Genomic DNA, 17,254 nt, shown 5'->3' on the forward strand with positions numbered 1-17,254 from the left:
AAAACTGTTCATGATTATTCGTGTTCGTGTTATTTTATTAGATACAAAATTAAAAATACTTTTAAAAACTACTAGAACTATTCCCTTGAGAAAATGAAGTGTGCTTAATTTTTATTAATTGTGCTCCTGTAGACCCTTCAATTTTAAAAGTTGAAACTACTTGGATGGTATATAATATCAAAGGGGTGGTCCAGAGTGTATTTTTAAGGCTTGGTTGTGTTTATAAGATGCACAGCAATGTGTGCTCATGCTTCATTTGTAAAAAATCACATTATTTTTTCATATATCTTACTTTGATTATATACAGCTACTCAGCTAACATGAAAACGACTGTCATGTTTCCTAGTTCCTCTGAAAGCCCACGCTCAAGAGTCTCTGATTTGTCAGCTAACATAATGTGCTGTGACTTGCTGATCGGCTCCACGTCACCAGGAAAAGAGTCACGCCTCTAATAGCACATGCTTTTGCGCTGTATAAACACGGTCAGTCAGAGTAACTTTTAGTCATATTAGTTTGTGCCTGAATCAGAGAAAAAAATAAAAGACACAGCTGAACCTCATGCCTGCTGTCTAAAATAAAATGTACACTTACAAGTGTCTTTCACATATATCCGGTATAAGTATGTGTAAGTAATAGAAAACGTTCACATCTTTTTGTTTGAGATGTAGAATGCAGGAAAAGCATCTGCATAGAGAGACACTGTAGCGCTGCTGAAGATTGTGGGTGTTTACAGGGGTTTGACGGATAAATATGAATTTGTAGCTAAATTGTTAGCAGGGCCAATGCATCATTTCATGTTTACATCTTCGTTTACATCTATACTACAACATACTGTTAACGCGAGAAACTGTGCATGTAATCGATCAATTTTAACAGATAAAAATTCAATAGGTTGTGGCCCACACTCCACAGCTTCTTCTATTATGATGGGAGCTGCTGCTTCTTTAAGGAGTTTTTAGCCGAATCCAACACTGAACTGGGAGATATTCTGGAAGCTGTGCTTTGTCAAATGCTAGCTATATATTTATTATAATTCTCTGGAACACAATTAAATTAAATTAAATTGTAAGCACTTCTCTCTTTGTGTCATGTGCTTTTGAAGTTCAAATACAGAAACGGAAGAAGCTCTGAGCAAATGGCAGCGTTTGAACGGCATTTTAGCTTTCTCTGCCTTTGGGGGGTGTGACCTATCTGAAGAGCAGTGGGGGCATGTGCGCGCGATGTATCTGAAGAGCGGTGGGTGCGTATACGTGCAGTGTACCTGAAAAGTGATGGGGGTGAGTTGCACGTGATGTACCTGAAGAACGAAGGGTTGAGTTGCGCCCGACGTACCTTGAAGAGCTGGGAGAGATGCGTTGTGCCACCTATTTAAGGACCGGGTGGGAGACGCGTGATTTATGCATCTATGCATTTGCTGGAGACTCCCGGAACTTCCGGGAGATTTGGGATGTCTGCACATGAACTAACATTTCAAATATGATATTGCAGTGGACCTCCCCTTTAAGGAAATAAAAGCCTCATAATTTATAACAATTCAAGTGTACATTTTGTGCAAACAAGTGACAATCAGTAACCGTAAAATCACATGTGGAAATGAGGTTTCCAAATTGTAATAAAATGGGCATGACATAGGTGTCCTATGCATGACAAATGCCTTGTGTCCTTGTAAAGCAAAATGCTTAAAAATCATGCTTAACAGGATTTTTTTGACATACAAGAAAAAACACAATATACACAGAATATTGGCCAAGTCACCTTGTATTGCTGTTGGAATAAAACATTTCCTGACTCGCTCCTCCAAAACACCCTATTAGTTTAGTCCCTTTATTAATCTGGGGTCGCCACAGCAGAATAAACTGCCAACTTATCCAGCACATGTTTTATGCAGCGGATGCCCTTCCAGCCGCAACCCAACACTGGGAAACATCCATAGACTATTGCATTCACACACATACGTTACGGCCAATTTTAGCTTACTTAATTCACCTATAGCTCATGTCTCAGGACTGTGGGGGACTGCACGCGAACACGGGGAGAACATGTAAACTCCACACAGAAATTCCTACTGACCCAGTCGGGACTTGATCCAGCAACCTTCTTGCTGTGAGGCGATCTTGCTACCTACTGCGCCACCGTGACACCCCACAATCTTTTTGTCCTAACAAACATGTATGATTTTAGGAAAAAGAACCATGTTAGCAGATTGTACGAAAAAGAGAGGGAGAGATGTTAATAATTCAAATGGATTAACCAATAATCTGGCAAATAGAAAAATAGTTACAAATGTTGTTGTCCACATCAATGTGTTTATATTTTATTTTTTAAGTTACAAGAGTCTTAAAATGGATAGGGGGAGACCAGGGTAAGTTGTCACACTGTTCATAACTCCAACAGCACTAGCGGTGCTATCTTAAAAATCAAATAGCCACTTTGTGTAACTCCACTTCTGGAGTCAACCTCCTGTTTACATGTGTTTAAGATTGCTCTAATCTGGGGTTAGCACACTTTTCTCATGTTTTGGCCTAAAAAGTAAAAACTAATCAATTTAATATTTGTTCATTACCGCATTGTTAGGTATAGATACAATTGAAGTCAGATTTATTAGCCCCCCTTTGATTTTTATTTTCTTTTATAAATATTTCCCAAATGATGTTTAACAGAGCAAGGACATTTTCACAGTATGTCTAATAATAATTATTCTTCCTGTTTTATTACGGCTAGAATAAAAGCAGTTTTTAACTTTTAAAAAGACATTTTAAAGTCAATATTTTTAGCCCCTTTAAGCTATATATTTTTTCGACAGTCTATAGAACAAACCATCGTTATACAATAACTTGCCTAGTTACCCTAACCTGCCTAGTTAACCCAATTAACCTAGTTAAGCCTTTAAATGTCACTTTAAGATGTATAGAAGTGTCTTGAAAAATATCTAGTCCAATATTATTTACTGTCATCATGGCAAAGATAAAATAAATCAGTTATTAGAGATGAGTTATTAAAACTATTATGTCTAGAAATGTGCTGAAAAAAATCTTCTCTCTGTTAAACAGAAATTGGGGAAAAAAATAAACGGTGGCAAATAATTCTGACTTCAACTGTATATCCTCTGGCTGCAACCCCCCAAGACATTCAGGCTGGCTTTAGGGTGGCTGGGATTCAACCTTACTACAGAAATGTATTTCTGGAAACCGAGCACCATCCTACATCACCAATCACCCTATTCAGAACCCTGCCCTGCCAGGTCCCAGCACCAACTCTACCCTTAATCAGACACAAAGCATCAATTAGTTCTACGGTTAAACTGATGTTAAGTTATGCAAGTTATCTGCAGCATTCCATTCAGTTATCACGAATCTATGCGCAAGCCAGAGAGCATTTGAGTTTAAATTTCAAAGTAAAGTTGTCTTGCCAGTTAATATGTTTTGGTAAAAAAAAATTCAAATCCTCAAGGCATGATTGTTTATATTTGAAGTTTTGTTTTAAATGTATTAATTAGAATATAGAATACAGATATATGTCATTCGTATACTTTTGAATGGGAAATGTGTGACTGTCAATATGGCGAATGAAGCCCCACCTTCTAGTACACTAGCTAATCAGCAATCGCTAAATGGAGAATAAAGCTCGCCTTCTAGTACAGGAGTCAATCAGCGATCGCTATATGGCGAATGAAGCCCCGCCTTCTAGTACAGGAGCCAATTAGCGATCGCTATAGAATGACAATTCTCCGGAGGAAGAGCTCGGACCAGACGTGAGTTTCTGCAGATTTTGTGTGATACGAACATTTAGAAATGAAACTAAATAGACAGTTGTTTAATTTTATTGGTTATTCGTTATATGAAATTTAACCGTAAGCTTGGCTAGTAGTTTTGGAGAATTTGATGTTTCCCGGGCATAAAGATGGCTGCCAAGTGAAATGACTTGCCTCAAAGGGACTTTTTTTTTCATTCATTTATACATTTTCGGCTTAGTCCCTTTATTAATCTGGTGTCGCCACACCGGAATGAACCGCCAACTTATCCAGCATTTGTTTTATGCAGCGGATGTCCTTCCAGCTGCAACCCATCACTGGGAAACACATACACTACGGACAATTTAGCCTACCAAATTCACCTGTACCGCATGTCTTTGGACTGTGGGGGAAACCGGAGCACCCAGATGAAACCCACTCGAACGCAGGGAGAACATGCAAACTCCACACAGAAACGCCAACTGACCCAGCCAAGGCTCGAACCTCACACTACCTCCTACTGCGCCACTGTGTCACCTAAAGGGACTTTGATTAAAATTAATAATCACAATTAAGTAGTTGTGTCCTTATTTTCAGATAATCTAGCGTGACAACTTACCTGCCGATGCATGGGGGAAATTGTCACAAGTGCACATTCTCCATTTAACAGTCTACAGCACCGGTATCCGATAAGGTGTCCGAGACTTCCTTCTTTCATTCGGTGTGTTATTTATTTCATTGTGATGTATGGCGCTCAGTAAAAGTTCGAAAGAATGAAAAGTGAGTGAAAACTTATCCCGCTCTCCCCTAAACTGGTGAATACATGAATAAGGACCAGTTTTTATATTTTGAATCTTTTAATATAAAACTAACCATTTTTTAAACTCTACACTATTTCCTCATCTTTATTTTGTAATTAACTGTAATTAAACATCATTTATTACTTTGTTTACAACATGAGATCAGTGAATGAAAATTCCTTATATGCATTCCTTATATAAAAAGGTGGTTATAATTTTGCAACAGTGGTTTTAAAACCCAGTCCTTTATCGGTTTGAAAAGTACATTTATTGTCTACAGCTCATAATTCTACATATTATATTGTATTCTTTCTTGTATATTCATACATTTTGGTACATCTGTGCTTTTTTATATTTAGGTCTAGAGTTTAAGACAGTTTTGTTGCTGAACAAAAGAGAAGTAAACCATTTCAAGGTGTATGAATACTTTAATGGCCCATTATTTCTTAACCTGTACTGTAATCTGATTTCACTTCATTTTGAATACTTAACAGCTGCAAAAGTACTTTAGTACCACATCAGACATTCCAGACCTAAGTCATGCTGCTCATTCAGCTCACTTTTCCATCTACACCCTATTTTATGGTGTGGCTCTTTTCACTTTTCTGTCAGTGTTTTAAGTTAACTAACAACCAGTTTTATAATCATAAAGCAGTCTAATACGTATAAAAGTGTTTTATTTTTACCAAACATTTTAGAAGTTGAACAAAAAAGCTTCACTAGACACCTGGATTGAATCAAGTATGAAAAGTGTGGTGTAATGTGTGACTATTGTAAAGAAATGTCCACTGTTTTCCTGCAGTTAAAACAAAAAAACATTTCCTCTCACCTCTTCTGTTCATCATATATACTAATGATTGTCAGAGTATTTATGGGAATGGTCATATCATAAAATATGCTGATTATTCTGTGATTGTGAGTCTCCTCCGCGATCAGGATTTGCGCCATGGTCCTGTTGTGGAAGAATTTACTTCCTGGTGCGATTTTTCTCTCCAGTTGAAAGATAGTGTAATTGATTACAGGAAGGCTTCTCCTACACCCAGTGTAACAAATATTAAAGGTTTGGGCATTGAATTATTGACACATAAAAATCTAGGGGTTGTTATTGACAATATGTTGACATTTCAACCTAACACCCAGGCTGTCTATAAAAAAGTTTAACAAAGAACTCAGTTTTTTCTGAGGAAACTTAGAGGTACAAACCCAAAACAATCTATGATGACACTGTTTTATAAACAATTTATTAAATCTGTTTTATATTTTTGCATTGTAGCTTGGTACGGTAGCTTGAGTTTGTCAAATAAGAACAGGTTGAGTAGCTTTGTGAAGTTGGTTTTAAAACCAATGACCAATGAAGATTTTAACCAATTATGATTGTTTTAAAGAGAGCCCATGTGCACCCCGGATCACCTATTGTACTCTGTGTTCCATCAGAAAGTTATTTTAGTGTTCCTATTTGCAGGACATTTAGAAATTAGAAATTCTTTTATAATGGTGGCCATTAGGTCATTAAATGAGTCCAGGGGGGAGGGAGATGCACCTAAAAAATGATGTATGGTATGTTGTGTGGTAATATTTTGCTAATGTGTACATGGAACTTTGCCTGAGTTATGGCACCTTGCTGCAATTTTAGTTTCCCTAAACGGCATAATAAAGTTGAGTCTGAATCTTAAATTGTTACATTTTCATGACAAATTAAGTATGGTTCTTATTAATATAATGCTAAATAATAACCATTATGTATACATATAACTTGGGTCAATAAGATTTATATTTTACAGTACATTCTGAATGTTTTCACAGCACTTTTTATACATTTAAATATATATATATATATATATATATATATATATATATATATATATATATATATATATATATATATATATATATATGTTGTTGCCTTAAAATTGTAGGTTAAAAAAATTTACGTTACAAGTCTTACATCTGTTAATTGACTTAATATATCAAATTATATCATTTTGAATCAATTATATCAAATTTTTATAACCTAAAAAATTAAGCTGAAACCTGTTTAACCTTTTGATTATCTTTTGATCACTTTTTGATCATATTTTTAGTGTATGTACACTGTAAAGCCTAATAAGTTAAGGTAACTCAAATCATTTGAGGAAACCTATTGCAACAAATCATTTAAAAACTAATCCTAATGAGTACTGTAAACTTAATCCATTTGAGTACACAAAATAATTTGAGCACAGAAAAAACCATTAAGATAAGGCAACTCAAACCGTTTGAGTTAAACAACTAATCTATATGAGTACTGTGAACTTACTCCATTTAAGTTGAAGTAATGAGATAATTAATTAGTAGCAGGTGTGCATTAATAATGCTCAGTCAACACTTCCGTAATCACTTCATTTACTCATTAACTTCAACACTGAGTTCAAAACTCTTTTCAAATGAGTAGAATTAACTTAAAGTAAATTTTGTGTTAACTACACTCATGTCACTTGATAATGTTGACTACTGTGAAAAGAATTTAGAAAAGGTGCTACATGCATTTAGAATATATTCCTGTGAAAACAAAGTAAAGTTGATTCTTCATTATTTCATAATTCCAATTATCAGAGATAATTTTACTTATTTAAAACATTTGTTCTGCTAAATAACCATCTAACTTCTTTTCAGGATTCTTTGAATACTGACATCTTCTTCAATTAGAAATCAATTTAAAAAAATGTATTATGATCAATTGATTTAGTGTATATACAGTTGAAGTCAGAATTATTAGCCCCCCTGTTTATTTTTCCCCAATTTCTGTTTAATGAGCTTAAAGTGACATTTAAAGACTTAACTAGGTTAATTAGGTTAACTAGGCAGGTTAGGGTAATTAGGCAAGTTTTTGTATAACAATGGTTTGTTCTGTAGACTATCAAAAACAAAATAGCTTAAAAGGGCTAATAATTTTGACCTTAAAATGGTTTTTAAAAAATGTAAAATTGTTTTTATTCTAGCCAAAATAAAACAAAAGACTTTCTCCTGAAGGAAAAAATATTTTCAGATATACTGTGAAAATTTCCTTGCTCTGTTAAAAGAGAATTTGTGAAATATTGAAAAAAGAAAAAAAAATTCAAAGGGGGGGCTAATAATTCTGACTTCAACTGTATATTACAATAAAGAAGTTGAGATTTTTGATTTCACATTTTATTTTTAATTGTGAGGTGAAACAAAATCCTGACATTGTTGCGTTTTTGGTAATTAAAAAAAAAAAACAATGCATAAAAAAATACGTTGCGTTCTAACCATCCAGGCACTAAAAGAAAACCCACTAAATAAATAAAGAGTACTATTGCAATATTACAGTGATGACATCATATGGTAAAAACATTGTACTGTTTCATTATTCATTTACCATTTTAACATAGTACAAAACACTTTAAAATATTATTTAATCATTGTATTGAGAAGAACCATATATTATCATGGTACCTACGTTTTTTGTATTTAACAGTACTTTCTAAATGAAGGACACTGAAGCCTCTTAATTGTCACATTACTGAGCCGGAGAATCATAATCTTATTCAACATGAGAGCCGCACAGACTCAGTGTAACACCATTAGCTTTAATTTGCCCCATTTCTATGAGGAAGGTCTTTCTGTGGCAGGAACACAATGTCGATGTTTTCTGTTGCCATGGTGATGCTCATTTTGGAAGCTCTTCAATGATCACCCTGGACACAGAGTTCCATCCTGTAGACGCATCACCACGAGGGTAATCGGCACAGGTGCCCACCCATATCCCGACATCCACCAGACCAGCATGAATGCCCTCACAGAGCCCCTCCACTGAGATAGAGAAAAAAAAACACATTAAAACATGTCTATCAACACCCGAGATTGTGATATACGAAGGAAATCACAATTAGAGAGTGATTCATAAACACTTGATTATTTATTTTTGTAATAACGCAGATATCACAAGCACAACTCTAACGTTTAGCACACAACTGGCCTTCGTTTGACTTTAGCACATTGCCATCACAATACATCACTAGTCTCTCACAGAATTCATTCATTCTCCTTCGACTTGGTCTCTATTTCAGAGGTCGCCACAGCGGAAGGACCCGCCAACTATTCCAGCATATGTTTTACACAGCGGATGCCCTTCCAACTGCAATCCTGTATTGGGAAACACCCATACACACAGACACACACACACACTTTTACGGACAATTTAGTTTATTCAATTCACCTATAGCACATGTCTTTGGACTGTGGGGGAAACCAGAGCACCTGGAGGAAACCCACACCAAAACTGGGAGAGCATGCAAACACCACACAAAAATGCCTCCTGGTCCAGCTGGGGCTTGAAACAGTGGACTTCTTGCTGTGAGGCGACAGTGCTAATCACTGAGCCACCATGCTACCTCTCTCATTGGATATAATAAAAAAATCTCATAAAAAAAATTTGTTGACACTAAAAAACTTTTACTCCTCTGCCTATTTTTTTTTGGTCTTGACCAGGGGCATAGCAACCAGGGGGACGTGGGGGTACGAAGCGAAAATTTATCTTAGCGTTTTGTTTTGTAAAGCATGACGAAGCGAAATTTAATCTTAGTGTTTTGTTTTGTAAAGCATGACAAAACCGAAATTTTATCTTAGTGTTTTGATTTGTAAAGCATGACGGAGCGAAATTTTATCTTAGCATTTTGTTCTTTAAAGCATGGCGGAGCGAAACTTTATCTTGCCGTTTTTTTTTTTTTTTTGTAAACCATGACGGAGCGAAATTTTATCTTAGCATTTTGTTCTTTAAAGCATGACAGAGCGAAACTTTATCTTGCCGTTTTTTTTTTTTTTTTTGTTAACCATGACGGAGCGAAATTTTATCTTAGCGTTTTGTTTTGTAAAGCATGACGGAGCGAAACTTTATCTTGCCGTTTTTTTTTTTTTTGTAAACCATGATGGAGCGAAATTTTATCTTAGCATTTTGTTCTTTAAAGCATGACGGAGCGAAACTTTATCTTGCCGTTTTTTTTTTTTTTTTTTGTAAACCATGACGGAGCGAAATTTTATCTTAGCGTTTTGTTTTGTAAAGCATGACGGAGCGAAACTTTATCTTGCCGTTTTTTTTTTTTTTGTAAACCATGATGGAGCGAAATTTTATCTTAGCGTTTTGTTCTTTAAAGCATGACGGAGCGAAACTTTATCTTGCCGTTTTTTTTTTTTTTTTTTGTAAACCATGACGGAGCGAAATTTTATCTTAGCGTTTTGTTTTGTAAAGCATGACGGAGCGAAACTTTATCTTGCCGTTTTTTTTTTTTTTTTTTGTTAACCTTGGCGGAGCGAAATTTTATCTTGCCGTTTTTTTTTTTTTTTTTTTAATCATGACGGAGCGAAATTTTATCTTAGCGTTTTTTTATTTTTTATAAAGCATGACGGAGCGAAATTTTATCTTAGCATTTTTTTTTTGTAAAACATGGCGGTAAAACACGAACACGGTTATGAATGTATTAAAACATATGCTTGTTTGTTGTAAAAATTCGTAATAATGACAAAAAATACAAATTTGTGCATCTCCTTACTTCCATGTGCAGCCATGCTGCTGTTGTAGATGATGTATTCTGGGAAATGTTCGTACCCTTGCTTTCGAGTGTGGTCTTGAAAGATCTCCATTTCAAGGGCAACTGTATCTAGCCCTTCTTCTTTGCCCTACGCCTTCAGGCTAAAGAGAATAGGGGAAGTGCTAAGGGGTAGAATTGGGGTTGGGCCTTAATTTGTTTTTGTGGACGACCAGCCATTATTGGAAATCTGTATGAGTTAGTGACTTTGTAAAGAAGCAACATTCTAGATAGAACATCATAGATATGGAATGAGCAGCTTCACTTGCTATGGCTGAAGGGTTTCGAAGGGTTTCGAAGGGTTTCGATCAGTTTATAATGGCTCACTATTTTTAAAACTGAAAAGTTAGAGTTCTAATTAAATCTTTTCATATCTATTGTTTTATATAGTGACATAACTATAGTTGTCTGTTTATCTGTTTTATGTGTGAGGTCAGTTCCGTTTAGCTAAATGAATTATCTCAAATCTCTATATGTGAGATAAGACTGTTAAACAGTGATGATCTGTTCATCATGAGTAAGTGTAGAGTAAGTGCTGGGATGTGAGGTGGTGAGAAACCACACAGAGCTCTCGAATTCCTCTGGTCTCTCTATAATTGCAGCATAGATGGTTATGAAAACTGCCAAACTGCATTCAGCCACACAAAGGAACAGTCAGAGAGACTCATGAGATAAAGATATCTCCACAAGAGTCCATCTCTGCTTTCCAAAAATACAATGCACAAGTCTTATGTATACAACAGTGGATTATTGTTATAAAATAATGTTTTTTTTTCCCCCAAACGTAATTTTATTTTTAAACTGTTGTCATGATGAGGACATGTTGTATAGATTGAATTGCACAATCCACTAAAAACTGTTTTTTTCTAAATACAAAATGTAAATATGTACATTTTAATGGGAAGCAAGTTTTGTGACTCCATTTATGTCTGCTGTGTGCCATATTTCGGGAACCACAAAGATTAAAAATAGATGTGAAGTGTATCTCCATAATTGCAGAGCATACGATTCACACATGCAGCCATAAACAAGAATTATAGTTAAAAACCTTTTTATAGCATCAAGAATATATGAGAATGATTGATTATATGACTGTTTAGGAAGCTAATTAAAAAACATACGACTAAAGCAAATAAATATGATATCGTATTGATCATTTAAATGCTATTTTAAAACAATTCCACTGTATTTCACCGATGTATTTTAAAAATATATCAGTGTATTTCTTATGTTATATTGACTCTTTATTTTTTGTGTCATCTTTGTTAATCTAATTGACTTTTAGAGAAAAAAAATCTGCAGTTTTTCCGGTACTGTACCTGTGGATGTTCTGTGGATGTTGATGGTGGAGTTGAGTTCAGGGCTGCCCTGGTCCAGGTAAACGATGGATTCTATGGGTAACGGGCCAGTGCATTCTGCCCCGTTGAAAGTGAAGTACCAGCGCTGACAGCAGGCCGTCTTACACTTGAGTCTGAGAGATCCACTGAACAGCACACGCAGAGCACTGTCTGAACGCTGCTTGGTGAATGTGCACTCCTGAAACAGAGAAAATACAGGTAATGCACTCTTAAATCACTAAATGATTAAATAATTTTAGCTGGGGTAAACTTAATTAAATTGTGTGCTGGATGGATGATTTGTCAGAATCAAAATCTAGAATTATTTTAATTATTATTATTTTAGTGTATGAAATAATGTATTTAATTATACAATACAGGCACAGTAAAGAATCTTCTATGTTTTGTTCTAGAATAAACTGCATAATGTAGTATAACCCCTTTGATTATTAAAGCTTTACTAAGCTTGAAAAGGCTAATAAATGTCTAAAGAGGACTGCAGAGAACAATTTCAGGGGCAATAAATGTCACACTTAACACAAAACTCATTCAGTCTCTAGTCTATTTCACAGCTGCATCATGTTAATACTGTGTGTTCATGTTAACACTGTTACAACACGTTTCAGGGAAACTGTCTTTAAATAAATACTGAATTATACAGTTATTGGAAAGGACCATAATGGTCATATGCCTCTTTTTAGCCTTTAACTTTGCTGATTGTATTTGAAAATTGATCAAAGATTTGTTCATTTATAGCAGAGATGCCCAAATTAGGGCCTGCGGGTCGAAGTTGGCCCATTGTAATCTTTGATTTGCCCCACCATCCCATCTAAGAAGAGAGTAAGAAGGATGGAGAGGGTTGGGGCGAATGCTTTTGAAAGAGATCATCATTTCTAATTTGACATAACCTTTTGTTTGTTTATTTTATTGCTGAGCTACAAAAAAGCAAACTGAAATAAAATGTTTCACTTAAAAGTTGTAAATGAATCAGATTTTTTTAAATGCACAGTAAATAATGTCACTCGATAGATAGAGGACTATATAGAAGACATCAGTAAGCAAATCATGGCAAAAACTAGTGTAACTCCTTTTTTTACTGTAATAAGTTCATAATAACATGTATGCTGTATTATAGGGATGCTCTGATCGATCAGCTAATAATCACATTTTATGACTCGATCCACTCTCTGATCTAGCCGATCTCATTATTAATTTTTCTCACCATATTTTATCTATGCAGCGTTTGGAGCATCCCTGCTGTATCAGTTAATATAAAGCAATGTTTTCTAGTTGTTTTTAAATATTATTAAATAAATTAGGAAATTATCCATGGTATATATAGTACACTGTATTTACATTCGGCCCATAGCCTTAATCAGGTTTGGTTTTTGGCCCTTCATAAGAAAAAGTTTGGGCACCCCTGATTTATAGAGTGTAATGATACAGTACATTCTTTTGCAATTTTAAGATTTTAAAAATAGCCAAAGAAGTGGTAATGGAAACAATATGGTTCGTGAATCACAACACAGAGTCAATTCTCTGAACATTTACTCAACCTTATGTTGTTTTAAACAGGTAGGGTTTTTGCTCATTTTAAAAACATTTGAAGATATTTTTGAGAGATTTTTGTCTCTCGAGATAAAGCCTATTCCCCCTATATTAAATAAGCCTAAATTAAATCAAGATTATTAAAGCATCAGCAAATAATCAGTGGAACAGTCTAGTCCAACTTAATGTTTGCTATTAAAAATAGCATTTTTGTATGAGACTGTCCACATTTGACAATTCAAAACATTGTTATATAAAACTTAGCTTATATATATTTGGGGCTGCATGGTGGTGCACGTTCGCCTCATCGCAAGAAGGTCACTGGTTCGAGCCTCGGGTGGGTCAGTAGGAGTTTCTGTGTGGAGTTTGCCTGTTCTGGTGCTCCGGTTTCCCCCATAAGTCCAAAAAATGTGGTATATGTGAATTGGGTAAACTAAATTGTCTGTAGTGTATGAGAGTGTATGGATGTTTCCCAGTGATGGGTTGCAGCTGGAAGGGCATCCACTGCGTAAAACATATGTTGGATAAGTTGGTGGTTCATTCTGCTGTGGTGACCCCATATTAATAAAGGGACTAAGCCAAAAAGAAAATAAATGAGTGAATAAATTATATTTTTGGGGGGGTGGGGGTGGGGGGGTTTGGTGTGTACTTCATCATTTATTAATTTTTGCACTGATATGCACTGTTTGTCAGCAATTGAAAGAAAATTTATAATTGGCTGGTTAGCAAATCACTGTTTTCACAACCTATTCGTCTAGCTTTTTCTAGAAACTAGTTAAAGAAAAGACTATACATGTCTATGTTATTGCAGTGTTATCAGCAAATCAATGTGGTGATGATGTCATTTCCTGAAACTCCAGAGCACTTAGTTGCAAAACTGAGTGGCCATGAACAGACTGTAGGTTTTTAATTATTTACTTTGGGGGAATTTCAGCTCGTTCATTAAGAATATAAATACTTACAGCAATTTTGCCCAGATCAATGCCATAATTTAAAGAATTCCAAGCGCACTGTTTAAAGTTGGGCTTCCAGGGTTCCTCAAACCTCTCCGACACACACTCTCCTTTCTCGCCTTTAAGCCCGTCTCGCCCAGGGATTCCTGGTGTTCCTGGAATGCCATTTATCCCTGGATTCCCATCTCTGCCCTGTACTCCAGGGACACCCTGCGTGCATGTCTGGTACTAATGACAAAAACATACACAAAGGGCATGAAACCAGTTCATTACTTGTCAGAGAGTTTTGCCTTGTTAAAGAAGGCCAATGATTCACTATGATGCACAGACTGCTGTGGGTGGGAAAAGACCATGACCGTGTGACATGGACACGTTTGTGGTGAAATGGGAAAAACAATGAAAACATAAAATTGGATGAAATTGACTTGCGTAAAATCCCCTGACCACAGTCACAGCCTGTTTACTTCATTCAAGCTCTGACAAAGCAATAACAGTATCAGGAATTTTGCATATAATCACTATATACATTTATATTTACATTTACTGTTTTTTACATTAGTGAGTAACAAAGGCTAAATTAAATTTAGTAACCTTCAACTTAATTTATTAGTTTAAATTCAGCCCATATAAGTTGTTTGCAACCAGTTACCTTAAAAAGAAATGTGTAAATCCAATGAGTCTTTAAATCAGATTAATTTTTTCAAATTACATTTTGAAAAGGCATCATCCCAGTGACAGCTTGTGTGTGTGTGTGTTTACACGATGAAATATACAATTTAAGACAATTAAAAATTACTATAACAATGATTTTATTAGTGTCCACAGCAATTGTTCTTTATGATGCTGTGTTTTCCAACATCATTTAATAACTTACATTTTATTAAAGTAAAATTTTATTGCAGTTTACTATTCTTTTATTACTATTCGGTCTACTATTTTTTTATTCTTTATTTAGAACTAAATCTCATCGTTAAAGCTATCATCTTTAGTGCGAATGGATTTGTAGTCCACTCTTACATATTATATTCCACACTTCTGAAGTTTTCAACCCTTTCGTTCACTATCCTGGGACTTCTCCAAAAATGACAGTTATCTGTTGCCTTGCTGTGATTTTACAGACCAAGCCCATCTCTCACAGGTTTTATGAAATCATACCCATATGTGTGAACCCATCAGCGAGACCTAAAACCCCAAATGAGTCTTTGTGCTGTGGTTAGTTCGCATCTGCTGACAAAAATGTGGAAAGTACAGTTCTGTGTTTAGATAGATATTACTCATTTGCCGGTTGAAAATTGAAAATAAGCCAACCAAAAGCAGCTCAAAATGTACTAATATTTGGTAGTTTCCAAATCAGAGCTGCCAAAGAAATGTACCAGTTGGAAATGCCATCTTTCTCATTCTCAGTGTGGAAATGAACATAATTTCAGGTCAAGCTGCTTTCATCTTTCAGTTGAGCAGCCGAATGAATCAGATTAAACTGAATAATTGGTTAAACACTTGGTGAATCGAATATAGGTGGAACTTGATTTAACATTGTTAATTATGTTTGTTTTTTCTGTCTTACTTTAGTATTTAACAGATGGATTCCTTTGAATTTACATAATAAATTTACGCTGTACATTTTTCTCCAAAGAAAAGCACTTAAGAGAATCTACATTATGCGAATTGGTACGTGTCAATGTTCAAACATTCGATTTATTTGGGCACCATCCATATTCCATACCATATATGTGGCTTTTCGGTAAATTTTTTTCTTTACTTAAATTAACTATTTACTAATTAACGATTTTATAAAAAAAATCGCTTATTACATCTGGTGCGTCAGCTGTTGCGTTTATTATCCCAACACGTCACCGCTGTATTATAAAAACCACGTCAATACAGTTCAGTCACGATTTGAACATTTCACAATGCCTTTGTTCACCATATGGACATCTGACTTCAGTAGGTCTTCTTTATGCATAAAAAAAATCCATGAAAAGCTATAAAAGCAACACAATACTCCTAATTGACCTGAATGCGTCGAACCTTTTATTGAATCCATTAAGTATAAGTGCCTTATTTTCCTAGGGTCTAGGCTACTCTTAAATCTTTCAATCAAATGCAATCAAACTAATCACAGGTCTTAGTATATATAGAGAGAGAAAGAGAAAAGAACGCTTCAAAAAGAAGAAAATGTGAAAAATGTCACTTTAACAAAGGATAATTTCACTTTTTATCCTAATTTAAGTACGTTCTCCATTCCAAATCAGCCTGGCAACCTGAAACACATTCTATTGCCTATATGTCTGGAAGGAACAATACAATCACAAGCCGGTATGATGCCATTACTGCAAATTGTACCTATTCGCATATACCCAATCTTACCTTGTCAGTAAACTCTGCGTCTCTTTGCCGGGGTATCCTTTCTTTGGCTTTTTGCATGACACAGAATGGTAAAGTTATCCAAAAGCAAATTAAAAGTTGAGTCAGTTTAGTACCCATCATTACCGAACTGCAGTGTGTTCGCTCCTACTCTGGACTTCTGGTGCCAACCGTTTCTTTAGAGACGGAAACTTCTCTGTCTGCCCTGCAGGGGGCGCTGCGCTTGACTGCGTAGAAAATGAATAGAGCTGCATTCAAACATCGATACGTTTATTGTAAATCTGGAAACATGTAGGCTCTACTTCAGTTTCAACCTCACTTCAGTTTCAACTTCACGTCAAACGAAGATAACTGAAAAACTAACTTGGCACAAGTTTAAATGATGACCTGCCATTGCTTTGAAACTTTTATAAACTTTAATATACATATTTAATACGTACTTTAATATACACATGGTATACATATTTGCAGGTAATAATACGTGTTGCAAATGTGGTACAAAAGCATTTACAGTATTTACAATGTGTAAATGAATAGCATCTAGGCTAATTAATATAAAATTACCCATTTATTATAACCTATTATTCTCGAAAAAGAACTGTATTTAACAGTGTAAGCCTGTGTAATGGTATATATATATATATATATATATATATATATATATATATATATATATATATATATATATATATATATATATATATATATATATATAAAACATATATATATATAACATATATAGATATATAACATTCATTTATTTATTTATTCAATTAGTGGTCGCCACAGCGGAATGAAGCACCAACTTATCCAGCATATGTTTTTAGGCAGAAGATGCCCTTCCAGCTGCAACCCATCACTGGGAAACATCAATACACACTCATTCACACACATACACTACGGACAATTTAGCTTTTTTTAAATTTATGTGTAAATTCAT

The 17,254-nt window shown here is 35.0% G+C and overlaps 1 protein-coding gene across 1 annotated transcript; it reads right to left on the minus strand.

Annotated features, from left to right (window-relative positions):
- Positions 1 to 7,975: 7,975 nt before the first annotated feature.
- Positions 7,976 to 16,486, minus strand: cthrc1a (collagen triple helix repeat containing 1a). Its single transcript, XM_056479978.1, has 4 exons — positions 16,318 to 16,486; positions 13,960 to 14,178; positions 11,432 to 11,648; positions 7,976 to 8,340 (listed from the first exon to the last, which is right to left on the minus strand). Exons 1-4 carry the CDS (start codon positions 16,435 to 16,437, stop codon positions 8,198 to 8,200), a joined length of 699 nt encoding a protein of 232 aa, XP_056335953.1. The 5' UTR covers positions 16,438 to 16,486; the 3' UTR covers positions 7,976 to 8,197.
- Positions 16,487 to 17,254: the final 768 nt, after the last annotated feature.

The sequence above is a fragment of the Danio aesculapii genome, chromosome 19, assembly GCF_903798145.1.
Source record: "Danio aesculapii chromosome 19, fDanAes4.1, whole genome shotgun sequence".
In the NCBI taxonomy this organism is placed as follows: Eukaryota; Metazoa; Chordata; class Actinopteri; order Cypriniformes; family Danionidae; genus Danio; species Danio aesculapii.

What these genes read in the sequence shown, in the direction of transcription:
- cthrc1a (XM_056479978.1), bottom strand. Translation starts at nt 16,437, where the DNA reads ATGATGGGTACTAAACTGACTCAACTTTTAATTTGCTTTTGGATAACT. An exon ending in TTGATCTGGGCAAAATTGCT is followed by an intron (nt 11,649 to 13,959) that starts GTAAGTATTTAT and finishes TCTCTGTTTCAG; the next exon opens with GAGTGCACATTCACCAAGCA. An exon ending in CATCCACAGAACATCCACAG is followed by an intron (nt 8,341 to 11,431) that starts GTACAGTACCGG and finishes TCTCTATCTCAG; the next exon opens with TGGAGGGGCTCTGTGAGGGC.